At 31.7% G+C, this 25011-nt stretch overlaps 1 protein-coding gene across 2 annotated transcripts in view; it reads left to right on the forward strand.

The window, feature by feature from the left end:
• The first annotated feature begins 645 nt into the window (after positions 1 to 645).
• The window catches only part of LOC118191280 (fibronectin type-III domain-containing protein 3A-like), a 223982-nt gene continuing 199616 nt past the window's right edge, over positions 646 to 25011 (forward strand). The window contains exons 1-2 of one of the 2 annotated variants that reach the window (XM_085825345.1): positions 646 to 870; positions 15247 to 15921. In XM_085825345.1, coding sequence (XP_085681471.1) covers positions 15294 to 15921 — 628 coding nt within the window. In that variant the 5' untranslated portion in view covers positions 646 to 870; positions 15247 to 15293. The remainder of the gene's footprint in view (positions 871 to 15246; positions 15922 to 25011) is intronic. The other variant, XM_085825346.1, reaches the window with a different exon arrangement.

Consider the following 25011-nt stretch of genomic DNA (forward strand, 5'->3'; position numbering starts at 1 on the left):
TTATAGAAATTTGATTTAGTTTAGATGAAAGAAAAGTACTTATCTTAAAATTCCAGGCTTTTGGAGTATATCCTTACATTGTCCGCTGTTTTATTCTCGTCAACATCGGAGTCGAAATTCATTGCAATGATATAGGTGTTGTAGAAAAAAAAAAAATTTTTCAAAGAAATTTAATTTATAATCACCAAGAGGAAAGGAAATTTTTGCACTTTTTTACGGAGCGCAGCGATCGTGCTGCCGCTTGCCTCGGTGATCGCGCCAAATTACAGGACTCTAAGCAGTCTATACAGTTACAGTGATAAAGAAATATTTAACCAATATTATCAGGACTATTCATTTTATATTCTGTATTCTGATATTCTGGAACATGAATTTATACTTAATTTTCAGAATATGTAACTTACGATAAAAATAATTATATTTATGAAATAATTTCTTTGTTAGTCTAAAAAACAGAAACATTAACTTGGAAGTACAAATACTTACTAAAATTGTGGAATGTTATTAATTTTCGACAATATTATCATACATAGTTTCTTCCATCTGATTGTCATATTGGTGAAAAGAAACAGTTATAAAATTTTAATCGATGATAAGTTTCAGGGTACAATTTCGTCTGTGACCAGAGGAAATGTGATTGCCTCTTCTTAGTACGTCAACATAGCTAAAGTTGACAGTTCGTGTGGGATGGTACTTTCGGTTTCGAAGGGAACGACGTCAACGTGAGCAAAAAGTTGGAAAATTTCTAAAGAAAAAAAAAAAAAAAAAAAAAAAAAAAAAGAATGTGTAATAACTATAGTGCAATGAATTTCGTGTTTTGTAATGTGTGATCTGTGTTACATGAAAATGAAAGTGAATATTTATATTCAGGTAAGTGATCAAACAGGTCTGTTTAACAAAGTGACACGTACTAGAATTTCTTAACATCTGTCTGTTATGCTTTTTTCCAAATTTTTATTTTATTGGTTTCGAACATGAGTACTGTCTGTAAAAGGTAATTTAATTTTTTATTCTTGCTGCTCGTCAAGTATATAAAAATCTACGGCTAAAAGTGTTGTGCGATGTCCAGATGTTGAATGTTATGTCAAACAGCTTTTGTATAAGACAAGGTGATTAACGTATCTGAATGAATTTGCAGGTTATTGAATTAATTCAGTTTCTGAATACTTTTATCGCTCTTAATTGTATAAAATTTAATACTGATATAGTTAAGTATAAGAGTGTCAACTGACATAAGTATTTTTTTCATTAATGACAATTTTCGTGAAGCATATCAAAAGTTACATTAAGGGAATTTTAATTGAATTTTTACTAGTAGTTTCGGTGTTCCTTATTCTTTAATTAATTTACTGGTAAAATTAAGTAATATTTTGTTAGTATTTATCAGACGTTTATTAACGCGCAGTTATCGTATACTTTAAAATTTAAATGTGCCATAATAAATAAGAGTTATGTGTGAGGGTTTTCTGAAAATATATGCTAAAATAATATGGAGATAATATGCTACTGATAGTTTTTTTTTTCTGTGCTCGTACAAAGTGTTATGTAACTGAATTTATAGTTTTTAATCATACTGCTTTTTGAAGGTAGAATAAAAATAGTTCTTCCGTTGTTAACATTTCAACATATTGTAATGCGATTTATCTAAATAATAAATAAACAGTCTTACATTAATTCTTAAAGGAAAAGTATAATTTTGCTCTTTATATTCTGGTATTAGGTATTTCACACAGGTATTTAAAATTTTTGTTTTCTTAAAAAATGAGCTGAGCATTAGACTATTTTAGAATTTTCGTAATATTCATTTGTTCATAGTATATAATATTTATTTTAAGATATTAATTAATTGAAAGATATGTTTCCTGTAAAACTTTTAACCTGTATTAGGAATGTTAAATTTTTTAATTACTCTGAATTCCTAATATCAGTTCGTTAAATGTAATTTTCAAAAAAAATTATAATTGTTGCTTTTTGTTATTTAATATCTGTGGCATATATCGAGGTGGCTATGATGTGGTTCGAGAGCCGTTATATGGCTGTCGTAGGTGAGTGGTGTGGCTCTTATGCAAATAAAATATCTATATGAAACATGGTAAACTAAAACTGCACAATATCCAAAAGAAAGTAATTAATTTATTTAATTTCTTTTTACGAAGTTATTAGATGTTTCTTTCTGTTTTGAAATCTATTTCACTACTTTTAAAATGATATAAATATGGACCTGTAGTTTTTTGGAAATCTTATTGCGGCTCTTGAATTTACCTGAATTTTAACATGCAGCTCTTACTGATATGAAGTTTGGCTACTCCTTAAATTTGTTAGACATCTGCAGAATACTTTCACTTTTTGTTGAAAATTTCTTTAAAATAAATTTCGACAATGAATATAAATTTAGTTATTTAAATTAAAAATGTTTTTTTTTACTTTGAGAGATGTATTTAAAAATGAATTGTATATTATTACAGGGGTAGTTAAATTAAGAAGATTAATAATTTATTTATTAAACTGATCATTATTTTTACGAGTTTGTTAGATTTATTGATTTTTTATATTAAAAATATTCTTAATTTATTAACTTCTATGAGTCATTCTTTATTAACTTCTATGATTCATTCTAAGTGGAAAGCTAGAGGCTACTTAAGTAATAAAACATCTACATTTAATATTTAGAACAGAAGCAAGTAAAGTTATTATAAAGAAAATGTATAAGAAAACTTAGTACTATTCGGTTTCGAGGGCTGTAAAAAAATTGCAGCGAAAATGTACACGCAAAAGCGCCAAATCTAGCAAACGCGCCCATTTAACAATTATCGACCTATTTTCACTTAAAAAAAAAAAAATCCTAGAATTGCACAAAAATGGCACTGCACATACCCTTAACTTTATCTATGTACACATCGACCTATTTTCACTTAAAAAGTAAAAGAAAATTGACAAAATCCAATTGTTTTTACCCTTGTGAAAAGCGGCAAACAAATAAGTGAGCCATTCCACACTTTACCGAGAATATTTTCAAAGAAAAGGCATCATTCAATATAGAAAATTACATTTGAACAACCAACAAGATGAAATTATGCTTTAGTGATAAGTCGGTAGCGAAATAGCGATGCAGGCATCCATTCAGTTATGTTTAGCAATTTTTATATAAATTATAATAATGATCTAAAATAGTTATTTACTCTTATGCTTCCATTCAGTCATGTTTAGCCTTTTTCATATAAATTTTAATAATAAAAATGTATTATATGAAATTAACCTTTCATCTAAATCAAAACATCAATCATAAATAGTTATTTACTATTATACTTCCTTTCTTGCCGCAATTATTATGGTTGCCGCAATTATTTTTTTCGCAGCATTGGCAGCAACAATAGTTTGGCGATTTTTTTATGGCCCTCGAAACCGAATAGTACCGAAAACTTTTTGTGTAGATTAGTTGATGTGCAGACATTGATCATGTGACATGGAAAACATAGAGATTGATAATGTGACATGGAAAATTAATGAAATATCTTTATGAATTATTTTCTCTGTAATTTTTTTCATACATGTGTTATCTGCATTTTAATTACAGTAAGTGTTTTCTTGCCCATTTCTGAGATTACTTTGCGTTTATTATTTATTTAAATATAATGAAGGTAGAAAAAGCTATGCTTGTGACATATTTAGGCTTTCTTTAAAATATGTTTCATCATTTTATTTGCAAAGTATTTTAAAGTATGACTTATTAGAAGTAAAATATTTTGCATGTAATTGTCCACTTGATGGTTGTATTTTAATTTGACATTTAGTACTAGGTATGTGATATGACATCAGGTGAGTGATGATTTTCACTACATTACCTTTTAGAAACATTTTAAAGAGTGTCATTGATTCAAGGAAATTTTTTTATTGAATTATTAACTATAGAAAAAAAAAATAAAAGTTTAATACTTAGATGTTGTTGATTAACTAGAAAATATGAAAGCTAGAAGTGTATTTTCGTAATTTTATGGTTCATTTACTACACGAATTTCATAACTTGTGCATTTCTAATTTGAGTAAAAATAAATAAATGAAATGGATTTGCAGATTATTTTAACCCTAGTTGTAACCTAGTTGTATAGAACTACCATGAAAATGTGTTAGTTGGTTCATACATATGGATTTGACTTTGAACTAGACATCATTTTCAGAAGCAGAGTTGGCTGCCATATCATTGGGTCTTACAAAAAAAAAAAAAAAAAAAAAAAAAAAAAAAAAAAACTGCATTTGCATTTCTGGGCTAAATAAAATTAATGATGTGTAACACTATGTACAGTAATTACATCTAAGAAATTTTAAAATATATATATTGTTACATATGGCTATAACAACATATTTTAAAATTTCTTATATGTAATTACTGTATATAGTACAGTCAAAAGTCTTTAATCCGGACCTCAAAGCTAAAAACTTCAATGCACAATGTGTTGAAGCATGCACGTAATACGTTTGTGCATGCGTGTTTAATATATAACGGACGGTATAAGCTATGCTAAAATTATCTAATTACCTATTTCAGTCAATGTTGCAGATTCCGTTGTTCCTTAATCTTCTAATTGGATCCCGCTTATTATTTTTGCAGACTGTTACAGCAATTTTATAAAAGTAAGCTTGAACTTTCGATTATGTCAAAAAGAATTTCTGATTCTGGAGCTGCCAAAGGATCTACAAAGCGAAAGCATGTTTCAATGTCCATGAAACAAAAAGTGGAATTGCTGCAAAAAATGGATAATCCTTTGTTTCTGTAACCATTCCGAAATCTATTTATCGATTTCATGTTGCTCTGCGGGGGGCTGGGGACGTCGCGGCGCAATGATCTGGAAGTTGATCTGTCAGCACTATCCTTATCTTCAGGGCAGATGTTTTTATTTTATTCGGCTTATTTATTTATTTATGTTATTTCATCTCAGTGTACTCCGTTTTTGATATGATTAAAATCAAATTCCTCGTCATTATAAATATCACGAATACACATCAAATAGTTTTCTGGTTGCAATTTTCTAATTTCGACTCTGTGTAATGTATGCTTTATGCATGCACACGTTGAAAGAAATGTTTAATAAAGTAAACAAATAAATAGTAAGCTTTTTTTTTTGTAAATTTTGATAACCTTTAGATTGTAATTGCTCTTTATTTCATAAATTACTGTTTCATATTTTTAATTGTATAATTTCTGCATGCCATCTTATCAGATTTAAATTGATGATATCTATAATCCGGAATTGCCGAAGTCCCGATGAGTCTGGATTAAAGACTTTTGACTATAATATATTTTCTCTACAATGGAGTGAGCAAAGCCTCCCATCCATGTCTTTTTGTTTGAATCAACAAATCTCTGGAAATGGAAACCAAGCATGGTTAAGCTTGGTTGGAAGGTTTTCTTCAGGTCTATGCATTCATTGAGAAAAGAAAGGTTACAATCTCTTGTGATGTGTATACAATGTAGGACTTGGCAACAAGAAAATTAGCTGCCTTCATAGTTGGCTAGAAACGTTGTTAATATGGTGGTCTGTTTAGGCCTAGCAGGAACTGTATTAGTACTCTTAAGTCAGATTTCTGTATGAATAATTCTTCAGCTGCATGTATTGTTATATATTTTGTAGATACTTCTGGTGTTCAGGTACTCAAATTATGCATGTGGGGCCTTCATTGTCAGGAGCTTGTCATTAGCCATATCATTGGCTTTGAGTTTGAGTTCTGAAAGTGTAAATGTTTGCAAATATAGGGTGTCCCACAAAAAACACATTTTGAATTCTGCAGTATTTTTTTTTAGCTTGAAGATTTTCACACTGTTTTAATTGATTTTGTGGTAAAAATATATTTAAGGGTGCCCCTTGGTGAAAATTGCCAATTTTTGGTGACTAGCCAGGAAGGCACAGTCGTACTAAAAATCATAGCTACACAATCCCAAAATAACAAGTCAAAGAATTGTACAAACTCATTGTCCATGTACACATCAATCTATTTCCACTTAAAAAACATCAGAAAATTGCAGAAACTCGGATTTGCGCACTGACTTGATATTTTCCATGTACACATCAATTTATTTTCACTTAAAAAAAACAAGAGAGAATTGCACAAACTTGACATTGCGCATTGACTTGACTTTGTTCATATACATATGGATTATTTTCACTTAAAAATTGAAGGAGTACCCAAATTCTACACTACAGCTGAACAAAAAATATATAACCTGAATAAACTGCATTTTAAATCAAACAATGAAATAACATAGAAAAAGAAATGCATCTATGCACTATACAAAGGAAATATCCACTTACCCTCTTTGGAAATTTCTGTGTCTTCAGTCTGTGCCACACAAAATTCCTTAATAGCACCCAAAATCTTTTCTCATACCATGTTCCCTTTCTAAAGGAAGCATTTGAATGGAAGCTTTGGTGAGCATTTGAACCTTTCATGTGACAAACCCATTCAAAGCCATCTGAATTATCTTTATGTTCGATCATATGCATTTCCTTCGTACAAACACAACACTTATAATTTGTTGAATTACATCCAACAAAGTTTCTTTTTTTCTATCATGAACCACACACATAAAAGTACTTTTGCTCTCTCATTCTATACCACCAGACATCCAGTTTACCAGCAGCTGTTTTATGATGCAAAGCACACAATACGTAACGTACTTCCTAACTGACATCCAATGCAGAGAGAAGCCCTTGCAAATATTTTCCAATCAGACAAATTCACCGCAGTCACTCTGTAGAGATATTAGATTATTTTGAAGTAGGAGAGATGAAAAATGAGCAATGCCCTCACCGGGACTTGAACCACAAAGCTCTTGAATACGCATTGAGCGTGCTGACGACTACACTATGAAGACATGCCTAAGAGGGCGGGAGAAATACCTTATAATGTAACCAATCACATCATAATAGGGTTTCCATAACATCCAACTATTCAGGTTACCATAAATGAAGCAACATCTTGGCGATAATCCAAGGGCCACCTTAAAATATAGGCTAACCAATTTTGTTACTCTGATTAATTAAATGTGGGTGACTAGTGGCCAAACAGTAAAATTGCTGAACACTGGGAACTCATCCTGGGTGCGAATCCTGGTGAATGGGCAGAATGTATGGCCATTTTTCAAAGTTTTCCTCACATATAATGTGCATGCAAGCCAATTTCCCTTAAAACGTCCACCACAAAGGCATTTCCTCCATTAGGCAGATAACCATCGCATGCTTTGCCATAATCAAATAAACCAAAAAAATTAACTGAGCATCTGTTGCTTTAGTTGTCATGGAGCAGTTCATTAAGGAGCAGTGCATTGTAGCCATGAAAATTCATTAAAAAAATACGATGTACAGTTCATAAATTTCATGCAAATTTTGTGCCTGCATTTGATGAAATGAATACTGCAAATAGTGGTGTCAGAAGGACTTATTTTCCACACATCTCGCAAGTCAAGAAAGCATTGTTTTATGAAAGTTTTCTGGGCCTTCGTTTTATGTGGTTGTATCAAATTTAATGTTTACATAAGCAAACCACAAACTATTCCCAAGCTAAAGAGGAAAAACTCAATGGATCATCACAAAGAGGTTGTGAAAGGGTAATCATAAACTTTTCTTATGTACTAACTGCAAAAAAGTGGAGATGGTTGTTTGTGAGATACTATTTTTCAGTATTAAATTGGAGTGTATCCTATAGGAAATAAATCAAAAATTTGGATTATTTTGTGTCACTGTGATCAATTTATTACATTTTTAAAACTTGCAGAATTTGTGAGATACCTGTATGTAGTGTTTTTGCAGTATGGTGGGAGGCGTAAATTTATATCACTAGTGGCATTATTTTACTGGGAACTCTAGGGCAAGTTTTCACTAATAGTATACTGGTGGTGGATCCAAAAAACAGGTTACAAGCATTAACATTTGAAGAGTAATTATTATGGAGGGAATACTTTTCCCCAAGAGTGTAGACAAATGGCACTTGTTTTCTAGTAGGGGTTTTGTGGAAAGGTAAATTTGCAGATGCATCAGAGTGATTGAAAATGACAAGACGTTTAGAAAAGTGGTCTTGCTTGGAAATGCAAGCTGTGATTTGTTACCCTGATTGAGTATCTGGAGCGTGGCCATATTGTTATTGTGCCTCTTTGACAAGGTTTTGTGAAGCCATAAGTGCGCTAGCATGTTGAGTGATTCTGTCATCTTCCTGTATGACTATCCTTGGCCCCATACGACTCGCCAAACTCAAGAAATGCTGCCAAATTTTAAGTGTGAAATCTGGAGTTACTCCCAGTATTATAGCCCAGATTCAGCACCCAGTGACTATTTCCTTTTTTCAAAAACTGAAGGAACATTATCTGGAATGAACTCTTCAGACACCGAGATGCTCTGAAACAGCTACGTAGAGGCTTGGTAAGCAGGGACATGATTTCTACAAAGGCAGGTTAAGCAAGTTGGTCCTACCTTCAGATAAATGCCTAAATAGATTTGGTGATTATGTGGAAAAATTCTAGCCAAATATGCTTCTTAATTCCCTTATAATCTGTCTATTATCGATATATAATTCTATTATACTTGTAACCTTCTTTTTGTTTGTGTGTTTGTTTTGGATCTACCCTTATATGTAAGAATACTTCTTGATGTGGAATGTTGGCCTGAAATCTTACAATATTCTTAGTGTCTATCAACCTGTTGTCAGTGGACACGTATACAATCATCTTTTCACCTAAACAAAACTGCGCTTCTTTAAAGGAAGCAATATCATTATTAATTTAGAAGTCCAACAAAAAAAATCAGCATTATATGATGGACCAACAAGGACCAGGATGACAGACCATTTGCAATGGTTTGGCAAAAACCATCGAAACTAGTCCTGTGAAAATTTGTAAATATAACGCTGATTTTTGTTGTTATGTCACTTGATCTGTATGCTTGATGATCAACATCTGCATATTATTATAGTTTGGCTTTATGTTGCTGAGGAATTAAAGAGAACCTGAGAAGTACCTGACGTGCCTTATTCCGAGTGTACTGTGGCAGATGGCATTGGTGATGGTGTGAGGATGCAGATGGCATTCTGATTGGTAATACAGTATTGCAGCATCAATACTGTTGATACTGAGTAGTCACATGAATAATATAATGATTTTTATTTTGCATATAATATCTAGAACCTTCTCTGTGCATCTGATACTTTTCTTCAAACACAAAATCATTGCCCACTTGCCTGACAAAATCATGAAAAGAATCATTGAGTTTTACTACAATGATGCGATCGTTGTCAATATCATTGTTATTATAGGATTATACAACGGAGAGGCATTCTTATTTGCTGCTGATAGAGGAAAAACATTCCTGTCCAACCACAACATGAAAAATCAAGGCTTAATATGTTATGGATATGTTTTGAACTCAAATTTGCATACTTTGGGATTTTACAAATGAATGAAGCTGAAATACTGATCATTTGTCCTGTATTGCTTAGTTTACAGATCCTGAAAATAGTTGTACCCTTCTAGTTTTATTTTTTAAAAGGAGTAGAGTAATATTTTTGGAGTATTTAAAACATGTACTTTTTTACCTATAAAAACCACAAGAATTGGATTTTCACTTCCCTCTAACATCGACTATCATACTGTGACCATTTAGCATGCACTGATGAAATAGAATTAACCAAAAGTAAATTACTTTGCTGGTGATTTTTCTGTTAGCGCTTTGAGGGGTGGTATATAAAATAATTTAAATTGTGGTAAAATTTTGCATGAACTATAACTTATGGACCCCTAAGGACACAAAATTGAGATTAAAAAAAAAATCTAGAGTGAAATCCTAAATTTTCAGAGCTGGTATATATTTTATACCGGCGCATCTCTAAAACATTTTTTCCAGGTAGCTGCCAATTGTTAATTTTTGTTTTTAAAATTAATTTTGTGTACTTTTGATGTGCACCTGTAGAGATGGGTGTTTGAATACGGTTATGTAAGTCTGAAGACAAAAACTTTTAAAATTTCGGTAGAAATTTAAATTTATTTTAAAAATAAAATTTATGTTTTTATGAACTGTGATGATGCAACCCAGCTGAACATACTTATGTAAAATATGGGTAAAAAGCTTTTGAACTTGATTTAAATTCAATATTATTATTTTATAAAAAAAGTAGCAAATATAACACTGCATGCGTAAATCGTATCATGTAATCGTATCAAACTAGTGTAAGATTGCAAGGAGATATAACATAAAAAAATTGAAAAATGAAACAGTACAATTCAGATGAGAAAGTATGTTCCATTTTTGAAGTCATATTTTATGCTTTAGGTAATATGTAAAAAAAACTATTGTTCATGCTATGATACGAAGAATCGCCCCCCACGCACACACACTTTAGATTATCGAGGACCATAAGGGCCCCTTTTTTATCTTTTGTAAATATAAGTTGTAATATATCTTTTTGTTCAGGAAGAAACGCCGTTAAACAACTTTATTATTATATACACCTCAAAGCTCTTATTTCGATTTTCAACTCCTTTGGCTTCGTAGAGGCTCCTTTTCAACTTTTGGATAAATTCTAGTTTGCATCTCAAACGGTCCTTAGAAATATTTTCCCTTATTTCATCAACTGTGAAATTTATTTAAAAAACAACCTATTTGTAGCCTAAACCTAAACTTCTCTTGCATTCCCTAGTCTTTCATCTGAAATTTACAAAGACAATAAGAATAAAAGCATGCTTTCAAATCAGCAATTTTTGTGATTACACTAAGAGATGGTCCTTAAGTGCACTTCCATTTCCCGTATTTTTAAGTGAGCTTTTTTCTCTTTGTGTGATCTTATCACATCACACAAAGAGAAGAAGGTGTCACTCCGAAATGACAAATCAGTTGCCAATCACCTCCTTTGATTTGGATTTGGAATTTTTGGAAAATACGAAGCAACGGGTCTCTTTTGAGGGCTAGCATGCCACATTTAACCACAACAAGTGTGTAAAATTTTGACCCCAGACGGCAATTTTGAAATTGATGAGTCTTTCTCTTGGGAAAGGATGAAGTCCTGAAGTTAAAATTGTAATTAAATAGAGACAAATGAAACTCGAGCGAAGTAAAAATAGAATAAAAAGAAACAAATATACTTGTATTCAGTCCTAGTGCAGGATCAATGAACTCCCCATTCACTGAATCTTAAATAACTTGTAAGTTAATCATAAAAAAAATATTACATCATAAGCTATTATAATGTAAAGAAATGTTGTCATTTCACAGAGTAGAGAAGGAGAAGCCTGGTGCTGCCATCTATTGGCGAGGTACCCTCAGTAGGGAAGCCGGTAACTGGTATTAAAAACGTAAACATGATCTTCTTTTAATTATTAGTTTTGATTGAAATGCAGTAAATTTAAAAGGTTCAGCATGTGTACATCATACATTTACAGATTTAAATTTTTTTCTTTCCCTTCAATAGAATTTATCAATTTTCAAACATGATACCTTGGAACAATGTACAGTGTCTCACAAAAGTGATGGGACACTTGTGCTTTACAAAAGGAAACTGTAATAAAATAAATTAAAAAAACATGTAAACATTTTTTGTGGGTGTGTTTCGTACTTAAATTTAGTAACAATTATTACATAACATACATTTTCTCAAAATATTAAAATATTAATTTAATAAAAATACAATTGTTTAGAACGGAGCAAAAAATGGCTCACATAAGTGATGGGACACCATTAGATACTACTAGGTACTACAATAAAAATATTTTTTTTGGTTTTTATTTTTACTCAAAAGCAATTGGCAATAATTTATAAAATCGTCTGCAGTATTTCTCTCCAGTTTGTTTTGGAATTTTTGTGTTTTTTAGCTCTGTGCAGCCATGAATGCTAAACGAAAAGAAACTTTGCCTGAAGTTCAAAAATTAGTTATTAATTTGCATATTAAACATGGAAAATCTATAAGGAAAACTGCTGAAACAGTTAACTTGAGTCATTCAACAGTTTTCAAGATCATTAAACGATATAAAAAGACTCATATGATTCAGGATAAAAGAAGACCTGGCCAACCATCAAAGCTATCCAATGGAAAATATTGTCGAAATTATCGTTCGAAATATTAAAAAAAAAATCCAAGAATGAGTGCTCCTAAAGTTGCTGCTGATTTAGAAGCATTATATGGAGTAATTGTTAATCCTGAGACTATTAGAAAAGTAATTCGATCTGCTGATATCACAGTAGAGCAGCCGGGAAAAAATTCTTCGTAAGTGAAAAGAATAGAAAACTCAGACTGGCTTTCGCAAAATCCAACATAAATAAGAATTCTGATTACTGGAATGAAGTTATATTTGCTGATGAGAGTAAATTTAATATACAGTCAAAAGTCGTTAATCCGGACTCGTCGGGACTTCGGCGATTCCGGATTATCGATTTTTCCGGATTATAGATCATCAGTTTAAATCTCGTAAGATGGCATGCAGAAATTCTAAAATTAAAAATATGAAACCGTAATTTATGAAATAAAGAACAATTATGATCTAAAGGGTATCAAAATTTGCAAAAAGAAAAAGCTTAATATTTATTTGTTTACTTTATTAAACATTTCTTTCAATGTAAGTTGTTTAAGTTTTGCTTCGTTTCATGTGATAATACTTTCTCTTTAATTCTATTAAACAGACATAATTTCTTGTTCAGTTACAAAGTTCCGCCGTTCAAGTCCTATAATTGCTGTGTCAATAACACCGACTAATTTGTCAATCGAAATTTTTTTGTTTTCAATAACCTCTGTCACTTTTCTTCGCTATGGGAAGCGAATTATAATGACGAGGAACTTGTTTTAAATCATATCAAAGACGAAGCATATCGAGATGAAATACTACATTTGGTAAGGAATTATAAGCCAAATAAGATAAAAACATCTGCGCTGAAGATAAGGATAGTGCTGACAAATCAACTTCCAATTCATTACGCGCCCGCCGCCGAGCAGCGTGAAATTGATAAACAGATTTCGGATTTCAAAACATACTTTCGCTTTAGATCCTTTACATATTAACAAATATATATCGGAAATTCTATTTGATATAATCGAAAGTTTAAGCTTACTTTTATAAAATTGCTCTTACAGTCTGCAAAAAATAATAAGCCGGATGCAATTCGAAAATTAAGGAACAACGCAATCATCAACATTAACTGAAATAGATAATTATTTAGCTTATACGTCCATTATACATAAAATGTGCACGCGAATATGTATTCTGCACTTGCGCACACTCATATGCGCAGTCGTAAAAGGTCTTACGCGCACGCGTGAACGCCTCTGCGCATGTGTCAACGCGGCGCATGCGCAGAAAGTTTTTAGTTTTGATGTCCGGATTATAGATCATTCCGAATTATGGGTGTCCGAATTAACGACTTTTGACTGTATTTGGTTCTGACGGTAGAATCTTGGTGTGGAGAAAACCCAGGGAAGAATTTCGTAAACAGAACTTGGTGCCAACAGTAAAACGTGGTGGAGGAGGAGTTATGGTATGGGGGTGTATCTCGTCCGCTGGAGTTGGTAATCTTGTTTTTATTGACAGTATAATGGATCGGTACAAGTATATTGACATTTTAAATCAAAATTTGAAATCTTCAGCACGAAAGTTGAACCTTCATAGTGATTTTAAATTCTACCAGGACAATGACCTCAAGTACATTGCTTTGAACTTTAGACTCTGGCTGCTGTATAACTATCCTGAAATAATAAAAACACCACAACAATCTCCAGACTTAAATCCCATAGGGAATATTTGGCAAGAATTGGAATCAAGAATTCGCAAACACACCATTTCTTCAAAACAGCAATTAAAATCGGTGCTTGAAGAAGAATGGGGTAAAATCACTCCAGAAATCACAAAAAAATTAGTTGAAACGATTCCAAGAAGATTAAATCACCTTTTAAAAGTAAAAGGAAATCCAACAAAATATTAAAACTTTTAAAAAGTAAAATTTTTGGATAAATATTTGATGGAAAAGTAAGTGTTCCATCACATATGTGAGCCATTTTTTGCTCCGTTCTAAACAATTATATTTTTATTAAATTAATATTTTAATATTTTGAGAAAATGTATGTTATGTAATAATTGTTACTAAATTTAAGTATGAAACACACCCACAAAAAATTTTACATGTTTTCTTAATTTATTTTACTACAATTTCCTTTTGTAAAGCACAAGTGTCCCATCACTTTTGTGAGACACTGTATATTAATTTCATAATTACAAAATATTGAGCATTCATTGGGTGGTGCTGCCATTTAGAATCAAAAGGAAACACTAGAAACTTACGATTATAGCTTTGGTGTAGAGAAATTAACATTTTTTCGGAGGTTAAAAAATTGACAAACAACCGGTATATATTATATGTGCTTTGAAGGGCATCGGTATATAATATATACCAGTGCCCTTCAAAGGGTAAAGCCATATCTTGCATTATTGGTGCATTTTGTCTTCTTTCTTTCTATCTTTTTCTTGGCACTAGATAAAAAGGAGTCACTTTGAATAACAACAAGGAACATTCTTAAATTTTATGGAAAAATCTTTCAAATACTCATTATGGAGGGAGAACATGGCTTATATTATATTTTTCTTTTTGTGAATAAATTTTCATTTATTTCCACAGTTTTATTGTGTCTATCAATTTTGGATTTTATAATGAGATGACAAGGAATTAGCACATATCTCATTTATTTAGTTATTCCAGTCAACTGTTGTGTTGTGATTCATTTGAAGTAAAGAAAGGAATGCGTGACCCAAACAACCATGTTTGTGTTCGGAAATCTTTTTCTTCCCAGCATGGGCATTTTGTCTTTAAATGACATTTGAATTTCATGCAGTGGTTATTCAAATGCAATTACCTTTCGCAAAGAACATCTTTCTCCTGAAACAGTCTAGCTGCCTCTTTTGAAGAAATTTCACATTGTGATATCAGTTGCAGGGGAAAAAAAGGAAGTGAGGATTAGATAGAAAACTTGGTCATGTGAATGATGCTTATAGGGATAATTATGGCCAAGAAAGAACCAGTGGTACTTTCCTTTTATCTGCCCAAATATCTTAAAATTCTTACAAGTAATATGATAATAATACATAATAATTAATAATAATTGAGATAGACAGATAATTCTCTTAAGCATCATAATAAATAAAGTATGTAATAAATCTAAAATATGTTAGTAAACCTTTTTTTATTTTACCTAACTTTTATTAATATATTAATTTTTATTTTTTATTTTCAGGTCAATTCTAAGTGGATATATATTTTTTTCACATTTTTGTTTCAGTAATGGCAAACTCTGCTAACATATCTGTTCCTCTGGAAACCCTGAAGCATACTATAGCAGGCAGAGCTTGTGGAAAAGTTGAAAATGAAAAACAAGATTCAAGAAAAGTTGATATAAATGATGTTAAAAAATCATGTGAAAGTGATGTGACTGATGAAGCAGTTTCTTCTAGTTCCAATAAATCTCATGCTGAGAGTTCCAGTTCAAGATCTAAAGGTTCCACATTTAGCACTAGTGAAGATAAGCAGTTGAATGGTGTTAAACAACTGCATAGTGAGTCTAAATTTACTGCTCTGGATAGTTCTTTGCCATTAAATCCTGATTGGACAGTTACTAGTGACAGCCAGATTTGGTTGGAATGCTGCCAATATAATAATACTTTTAGAGCATATGGTGGAAATGTAAGGAGCTTTCAGCCAAGTTCGTCAAAAGTAAATAGTAACCAAGCTGCAGTAACTTCTAATCAAATATTTTCATCTCAAACTACAATCCCATGTCCTCAAATACATCGAGATAGTAGTACAAATTCAATGAATTACAATAGGAACTCCCAGTATATTGTGCATTTGCATGTGAATCCCGGAGAAACTATCTCATTTGATATGGGTGATCATGTGCAACTAATTCAAGGTATTAACTTTTTATATTTAACTAACAAAATTTATAAAATGTATGAGCTGTATAATTTGATTTATCAATGTATAAGTTTTTATTTAAAAAAATCGGTACTTTATTATCTGCACCCCACCAAAAAGTCACAAAAAATATTAGGCAAAGCAGTATGTCACCAAAATAGTTATGTTATGATACCCTCGTATCAGGGCTGTGGAATCGGTAGAGAAAATGACTGACTCAGACTCCTGGAATTTTAAAGACTCCCTCATATATATGTAAACATATAAACATGGGTTACAGCTTATTTTTTTTTAATATAAAAGAAATAATAGATGCTACAGAAAAAATTGATACATAACAAATTTTTTAAATTAATTAGCATTTATTATAAAATGGAAAAACTCCTATTAGTAATTTTTAAGAAACAGTAAAAATTTGGCAAAATCTTCTTTGTTAGAGGACCATAGATCCGATTTGATAAACTTCAGAACTGAGAAAAGTATTTCCACACTGACTTGAGTAGGAAGAAGAAGTAGTTACCCTTACAACTACTTCCTTTAACTTTTCAGGATACATTTTTATAAGTTCTAAAAGAGGTGTCTTGCAAGAGCAATCATATTTCTCTATTTCTTCAGAGGCCGTGTGTAAATCTTGTTTATATTTTTTCATTTTTATATCTAAAGACTCTTGGTTATTTATTTTCATTCGCTTTGCCTTAGCCTTTTCAATATTATCCAAGTATTTCTTAAAATCTTAATTCATCAGTGGAAGAAGATGATAGAGATTCAGTTGCAATGTCTGCAGTTTAACTGTCCTGATTTGAATACTCCAGTTGTTCTGAGAATAAATTCATTTATAATGAAAGTTCATAGATAGCTATCTTTGCTTTTTTTAATTTGTTCGTCATTCAACAAAATTCAGCGCTTTGGATCTACATGTAGCAAGATTGTATTGTCTAGCAAACTAGTTTTTCTTTTCTTCATTGAAGAAGTGATTCCTTCTGCAATAAATCCTCCATTTCACAAAGAACAAACAGCACATTCTTCCTTTCTCCCCTCCAGTTAGTTCTTCAGATTGTAGCTTTTTTATGGCTATATATGCTGTAGAAAGAATAGTTTCCAATTCTGCAAGATCATTCCACAATCTTTGTTTTAGTGAAACATTAGGGTTATCTACATCTTCTAATATTGTCTTCTGTTAATTCTCACATTGTAGCTCTTTTGTGGCTATATATAGTGTTGGAAGAAGAGTTTCCAATTCTGCAGGATTATTCCACAGTCTTTCTGTTAGTGAAACATTAGGGTTATCTACATCTTTTAATATTGCCTCTTGTTAATTCTTCACATTGTAGCTTTTTTGTAGCTATATACAGTGTTGGAAGAAGAGTTTCCAATTCTGCAGGATTATTCCACAGTCTTTCTGTAAGTGAAACATTAGGGTTATCTAAATCTTCTGAAAAAGTTGTTAATTCTAACAACCTTGATATCATCAAATATATACTTCTCCATCACGTTGCTCGATCAATAATAGCTCCTTTTCCTACTCGCTTCTTAAGAATGGTGTCAATTTTGGGAGTTCTTGCTGCTTACCTAAATTTACCAAGGAGATTTGTAATTAAATGAATCAGTTTAATCAATAATGTCAAATATCACGTCCATCCTACTCCCTTATATTTATTTATTAATATGTCAATAATGTGTTTACATAAAGTCACAGTATTATGTCATGCTTATCCATTATTCTCGCTAAATCATACTGTATGATAACAACTTTTATTTGAGTTGAATCATAGTTCCATTCAGGCTTTATAACACAGTTACAAATCTCTTATTTATTTAATTTGACACGAAAAAAGTTAAATTTGAAAATATTCTGCTAAATTGAATGATGGATAGTCGGCATTTTACTGTACTTTACATTTAGTTAATTAATTATCTTCAATATCTATCAGTAAACATACTCCTAAATTTTTTCAAGCGGATTGTTTTAAGAACAGATTCAGAGCAATTGTTCTAGATTTTGAGGAAAAATAACATGTTCCTGCAGGAACATTATTGCAGTTATCACAAATGCAAGACAAAAAATATCTTGATTTGTGTGTAAAAACAATTGTAAGTTGGGGAAAAAATGAAATGATGACATTTCAACAAGCCTTTTGTCTAAAATTGGAGAATTGTTATGTGTGGGTTATTTTTGGCATATTTTTAAAAATTTGCTCTCCTCTGTTATTATTAGAAACTCAATATAGCAGAGAGTGGTTACTTGCATGCATGAGAATAAATAATGCACAACATACCTGTTGGGAGTTTGGAACACAAGTGAAGTTTTATTAGAGTGTACAGTTATAGAATATAAAAACAGTGGTGCCATCTATGGGCCAAGAACATATTTAAAGCTAATCTTTTTTACACTCCCACTTTAGGTTTAAATATCATCCTAATTAAATACAATGAAAAATTACATCAGCACACATACATATAATAAAACATTAAATTACATTGGTCTTCATTTTAAACTCATCATTTTTGCACGCATTTCATGTTTTGCACTGTTTACATTTTTTTGTCAAAAAGTCTGCAATCATATCATTAGTAGTCTTGTATTGTATGCCAATGTGCTGAAGTTTCACAGCTTCTCGCACAAAATGATGTTGTATAGCAATATGCTTTGATATACCATGATACACACTATTTTTGCTGAGATTAATAGCACTGTTGTTATCACAGTATAATAATACTGGCTTTGCAGTAATAATCCCAAGTTCTTTAAAAGAATTTTGTTGAGCCATATGGCTTCTTTAGTAGCTGCAGAAAGAGCCATATATTCGGCTTCTGTTGTACTAGTTGCAATGGTTGGTTGACGCTTACTACACCATGACACTGCACCACTTCCGATGAGGAAAACATATCCAGTGGTTGATCGTCGATCCCCAGCATCACCTCCAAGGTTTGAGTTGCTGTAACCAAGGACATCAGCACTATAGTCCTTTGAAAAAGACAATGTAGCATCTGTAGTGGCTCGAAGATACTGCATGATACGCTTGACAGCATTCCAGTGAACCCTTGCCGGATTATTGGAGAACTGGCTAAGGAAATTCACAGCATAAGTTATATCTGGCCGTGTTGCTTAAGCTGCATAAAGAAGACTCCCAATGGCAGCCTGATAAGGAACAGGTAGCTTTTGTTCCTCACTAGTTGGTATTTGCAGTTTAGATAAACCTTGATTTTGGTCTAATGGTGTTTTTACACCGTGAGATTCATGCATATTATATTTGCAAAGCATACTCTCTACATACCGAGTTTGACTAAGGCTAATGGACCCTTTAGTTCTATCTCGTTCAATTTTGATTCCTAAGCAATAATTTGCTGGTCCCAAGTCTTTCATTTCAAATTTTTCATTAAGTTGTTGTTTTACCCAATTTTTAAATTATATGTTATTACTAAAAATGAGTAAGTCATCAACATAAATAGTAACAATAACAAGATCTTTATTTCCATTTATTTTAATATAGACACAACTATCAAAAGAACTTTGCCTCACTCCCATTTCTATTAAACCCTTTTCTAACAGTTGGTACCACAGTCTACTACTTTGCTTTAAACCATCTAATGCTTTGTTTAATTTTAGGACCTTTCCCTTTAAGTTTTGCTTGTAAAATTCACTGAAACCGTCTGGAATTTTCATTAAAATGTCTTCATTTAGAGTTCCCTGTACAAAAGCCATTACAGCATCCATTTGGTCAATTTCCCAATCATATATAGCTGCATAAGCTAATAAAACTCTTAATGTTACATATCGGACAACTGGTGCAAATGTTTCAGTATAATCTATTCCCTCAATCTGAGAATAGCCCTTAGCAACTAAACTTGTTTTATATCTTTCAATCTTGCCTACTGAATTACATTTAATTTTGAAAACCCATTTACAATCTACAATGTTCTTATCATAAGGTTATCTGTTATTTCCCATGTTTTGTTTTTAATACGGCCTAATATAGTCTCGCATATAGAATCCTTCCAATGGTTTGCATCATTGCCCCTTAATGCTTCATCAATGGTTTTCGGTTCAGAATACACACCATTTGTTGCTGCTGCCAAGGCTTTAAAAGCACATTTGATCTAAATTTGGCATTGGCATTTCTGGCATTCCATGTGTGTCAAAGTTTTGATAACTATTTGGGAATCTAAGTTTTCTGTTTCTAGTCAACATAGGTAGCTCATCAACTACACTACTGTTATCATGGCTATCATTTTGAGCAGTATTATGTTCATCGTGATTAGATTTAATACTAGTATTAACTAATTCATGGTCAGACTGAGTATTATCATTAACCATCCCTTCCAATTCACTGTTCTGATCATCAGCTATTGCATTCTCAGTATCTGAAAATGTCGTAATCACACTCCCACTGAATGAGGATTCATCATAGAATTTTGGCATATTACTCGTCTTTTGTAATACATTTCATTTTCCAAAATTTCGTGCATTTATTATTTCATAAGTTTTGGGATCTATTAATCGATAGCCTTTTCTATCCTGACAGTACCCAACAAGCATTAATTCCTTTGCTTTTATATCCCACTTTTTATGTTTTTATTTTGGAACGTGAGCAAATGCACGACATCCAAATACTCTCAAGTGTTCTAAATTTGGCTTATCCCCATACCATTTTTCATAAGGGGTCATACCTGCAACTGCAATAGTTGGAGATATATTTTTACAGTGATTTGCAGTCTGTACTGCTTCAGCCCAATAATTTTGATCAAGGTGAGCATCCACCAACATTGATCGTGCTCGCTCTACAAGAGTTCTGTTACTACGTTCAGCTACACCCATTTGCTCTGGTGTAAATGGAATAGATTTTTGATGCTGAATTCCATTTGATGCTAAATAGTTATCCATCTTATTGTTTACATACTCAGTACCATTATCTGAGTGTAAGATTTTGATTGATTTGACAGTTTGCCTTTCAACAAATGCTTGAAATATTTTGAATTTTTAAAAAAACTTCAGATTTATTTTTCAAAAAAGTAAACAAAAGTCATTCGCGACAAATCATCAATAAAACTAATAAAGTAGCGAGAACCACCAATTGATGTAACATTCATAGGCCCACACAGGTCACTGTGTACTATGCCTAATAACTCTTTTGCACGCTTAGCTTTTCCCTTGGGAAATGGTTGTCTATGCATTTTGCCTTTAATGCATGATACACAATTTAACAATTTTCCGTTAAATGTAAAACCTTCGACCATATCTTTTAATCTGGTCATTCCTCCTTCACTTAAATGGCCCACTCTTTTGTGTCATAATTCATTTGAAATATTTTTATCAGTAATTAAAGCTCACTCATTACATAAATCAAGAGAATACAAATTATCTCCAGCAGCAACTAAATGTTTACCATCATACACAAAACATCTTTCACTTGTAAAAGTACTAACCATTCCAAATACTTTATTTAAATACTTAATTGACAGCAAATTGGCTGTTAACTTCGGAATGTGTAAAACATAACTAAAAGTTACAGACTTCCTTTTTTTATTTTTAGATAAGAGGAAAGTTATTTTACCATTACCCTCTACTTCTATTACTGAACTTCCTGTTTTTATTTGATGAATACTAGCATCCTGATAATCATCTAATAATTCTTTATGTGGAGTCATGTGGTAAGAAGCACAAGAATCCATGTACCAAATATTGGGATGTGGATTAGAATTAGCTACACTAATTTCCACTACATAAGCTTCTTCCTCTTTTTTATGTTTTAATCCAACATTAGACTTTTTGTTAAACTTGTTTTTATTATATCTATCCTTTTTAAGAGGTGACTTCAAACCTATCAGGTAAATTAGCTAAAATTATTCCTGCAATTAATTCTTCATCAGGTTTAACACCAGTAGATTTTAACTGCTGATAAGCTGAAATGGCCCTATGTAAATAGTCAGACATATCCTTACAATCAGTATAACGGGTATTCACTAATGTTTTAATTATTGAAACCTTTCTTGTGATTCCCTTATCCTCATATGTTTCAGCTAATACTTTCCAAGCTTCCTTTCCACTTGTTAAATCCCTTATATCATTGAAAATAATTTCACTTACCCCTTCAACTATATATGACAGAGCTTTGGTATCCTTTACTGGATCTTCTTTGTACCCTCTACATAAGCCCATAAATCCAATTTAATAAGATGCATTTTCATGGAAAATTTCCAATCCATGTAATTTTCTCTTCCACTCAATTGTTTGTGACTAAATGAACCTTCTCCCCCTGGCATTTTTTCTTTTTTAACTTTAATCAACAAGAGACAAAAATTATAATTTGAGATAAATTCAAATAAATTTTCTATTGAATTAATTTTATTCTCAAAGAAACATTTGCCCAAATAATTAACAGTCAAAAATATTTGTACTAGTTAAGCTTTTGAAACTATGTGCTTTGGCTAAACCTAACATAACCATGTGGCCAATTTTGGTTAAAGTAATTCTAAAAATTTACAAATAGAATTAAATAAACAAACTAAACTAGTCATTAGATTACTTATCCTCATTTCTTAATCTGGTCTGGGCCCATAACCTATTAGAAACTCAATATAGCAGAGAGTGGTTACTTGCATGCATGAGAATAAATAATACACAACATACCTGTTGGGAGTTTGGAACACAAGTGAAGTTTTAACAAGCGCCTAGACATTGGGTTCTCATCTATCCCAGAGCTCCCCACTCTCGGTTGCTCGCCAGACGTCACTTCCGTTTCAGAAGATGTAAATAAGTTGGGGGGGGGTTGAACCAAAGCTAACGTGGTTGTCGTCTTTCTCAGAGCCGTATTATTCCATGCAGCTCTTAAATATCGTGTGCCCTCAAAATATACATTTTTAAATGGTTAATGAAGTAGTGTTTTTTACTTCTGTTGTTATAATGTTACCTATAATATTAAGCAGATAAGTTTTTATGTGTAACATTATAATGAAATAATATATTTCGAATGATATATTTTTTTTTTAATATTTACCATTCGGAAAATGTTAGGTGTTACATCCAATAAGTGATTTCAGTAAAATAAAGATTATTATCATTTTATTGGCTCTGTGAGATGACTGAGAAGTTTTATGCACTCCCAAAGTCACCAAAATTAACAAACTGGTGTGGTGTAATCTAAATTCAAATGACTTCAAACTGCATAAAAATAACAAAATGTATAATTTTTCTATTTTATTTATAATGATGTTCTAAGGAATTTAAATGCTATTTAAAATCTGTGGTATTGTTAAGTATGTTATGAATAAGGACAGGCAGTTGTGTCAAACTAAAATGCTGAAAACGGTAGGTAAATAGATAAAGAAAAATGTCTTTAAAATATAGTTTGGGAAAAATGAATATGTTAACTGTGTTAAGTTGTGAATTCATTAACGCACTTCATGTACTATAACTAGCACTGATAAAGATAAAGTTTTCTTAATATCGATAAACAAAGTACATAAAAACATATTCCTACATATCATTAAAATATTAGTATTTTTCATGAATTCCAGAGAAAATATGCTAATGAATAATAAATACCACGGTCAAGAATTACCTAAACAAACAGCAAAAAAAAAAAAAAAAAAGATTCCCTACCTTGATACATAAGAAAAGAATATCACCATGCAACACATTGTTCACTTGTGTCAATATCACAGGCATTTTCTTCAGATTCTCCTTTGACAAGTTGTATCTGTTAAAATGCCCTTGAGGCAGGAAAACAATCATCTGCTGATGGGACAGGTGCATATTTAAAACATAGAGATTCACAGCATTCGTAACGATATCAAACATGTTTTCACAATGCTTGAACCTACACCTTTTTCAACGTAAATATTGAGACACATTTTTCATCACATCAAATGCATACAAAGAGGCTACTAAACTTAGATTCTGTTTCTCCAGGGAAGCTTGTATTTGAGAGAAATATGAAGCTATAAATGTGAGACTCTTATTTAGAGATGTCTTTTTAAATAATGCCTAAGCATTTTAATCGAAGAACATAAAAAATATTGACAGCATCTGTGGTTTTGACAAAATACTAGTCATTAGGGCCAACCTTACTGTATTTTCTGCCAACAAAAGCATACAGAAAGTAAAAATGTGTTAATCACCCTTCACTGAAACCAGAAATAACTGAATAAAGATAGAACATTTCACAAAGAAATCTATAAAAAAACTTCAGTATTTGGCATTCTGTGCAATCACCCTACCTCCACCTCTTAAAAACGCTACTACTCGCCAAAATAGCAAGCTCATGCTACCATATTCCTCACTTTTTCAAAACTGGATTTAAAGGCAACAATATATCAACTGCAATCTCTCTAAAGACTTTTGCTCTAGCAGGTAATTCTAAAAACATCCTTTTTACATTAGAAATAAGTTTGCAATTGTCTATGAACAATTCATGAAACTTTTTGGCAAGGTGTACAGGGTGTGCATTTTAGATACATTATTTTGAGAAACGACCCTGTAAATGCCTCACATTTTTTATACATCTCATCATTCAGGAAAAGAATGGCATAGTCATGTTTACTTCTATTAAGACGAAATAAATTCTATTGATGAAACTTGAGATATACTGAAACTGTTGGTTTCTTTCTACATCTGCTATCAGGAGGAATATATCTGATATTTTAGGGTGTAAGGTTTTAGTTGCAATGTTACGTATGAATTTTACCACAGCATTCATTCATGAAAATGAATTGCTGTCCAAAATCACACTTTGGATATCCTAAACTGCACCAATGTAAGCAGTATGTCAATATGTTCTTCTTAAAATAGATTTATAGGGAATTTATCACTTTCAAAATATCTTTTTGCAGATGGACTTTTAACTTTCCAAAATGTCATTCAATTCAAATCATTCATGAACTACTTATGACATGACATGCAGCTGTAAACACTAGTAAATGTTTTGTTGTTTCACTGACATTACACTTCCTCTTAATTGTATGTTTGTGCTATGCTACAAAATAAAATTTTTTAGCACTAAGTGGTTTTTCTGGTGCTTATGTATCAATAAAAGTGTCCATTCCAAATTCTTTTGAAAAATTGTTCATTTTCCCTATCATTGAAAGC

Source organism: Stegodyphus dumicola, chromosome 10 (assembly GCF_044657685.1).
Source record: "Stegodyphus dumicola isolate Sdum_Otavi_A_Nest chromosome 10, ASM4465768v1".
NCBI lineage: Eukaryota > Metazoa > Arthropoda > Arachnida > Araneae > Eresidae > Stegodyphus > Stegodyphus dumicola.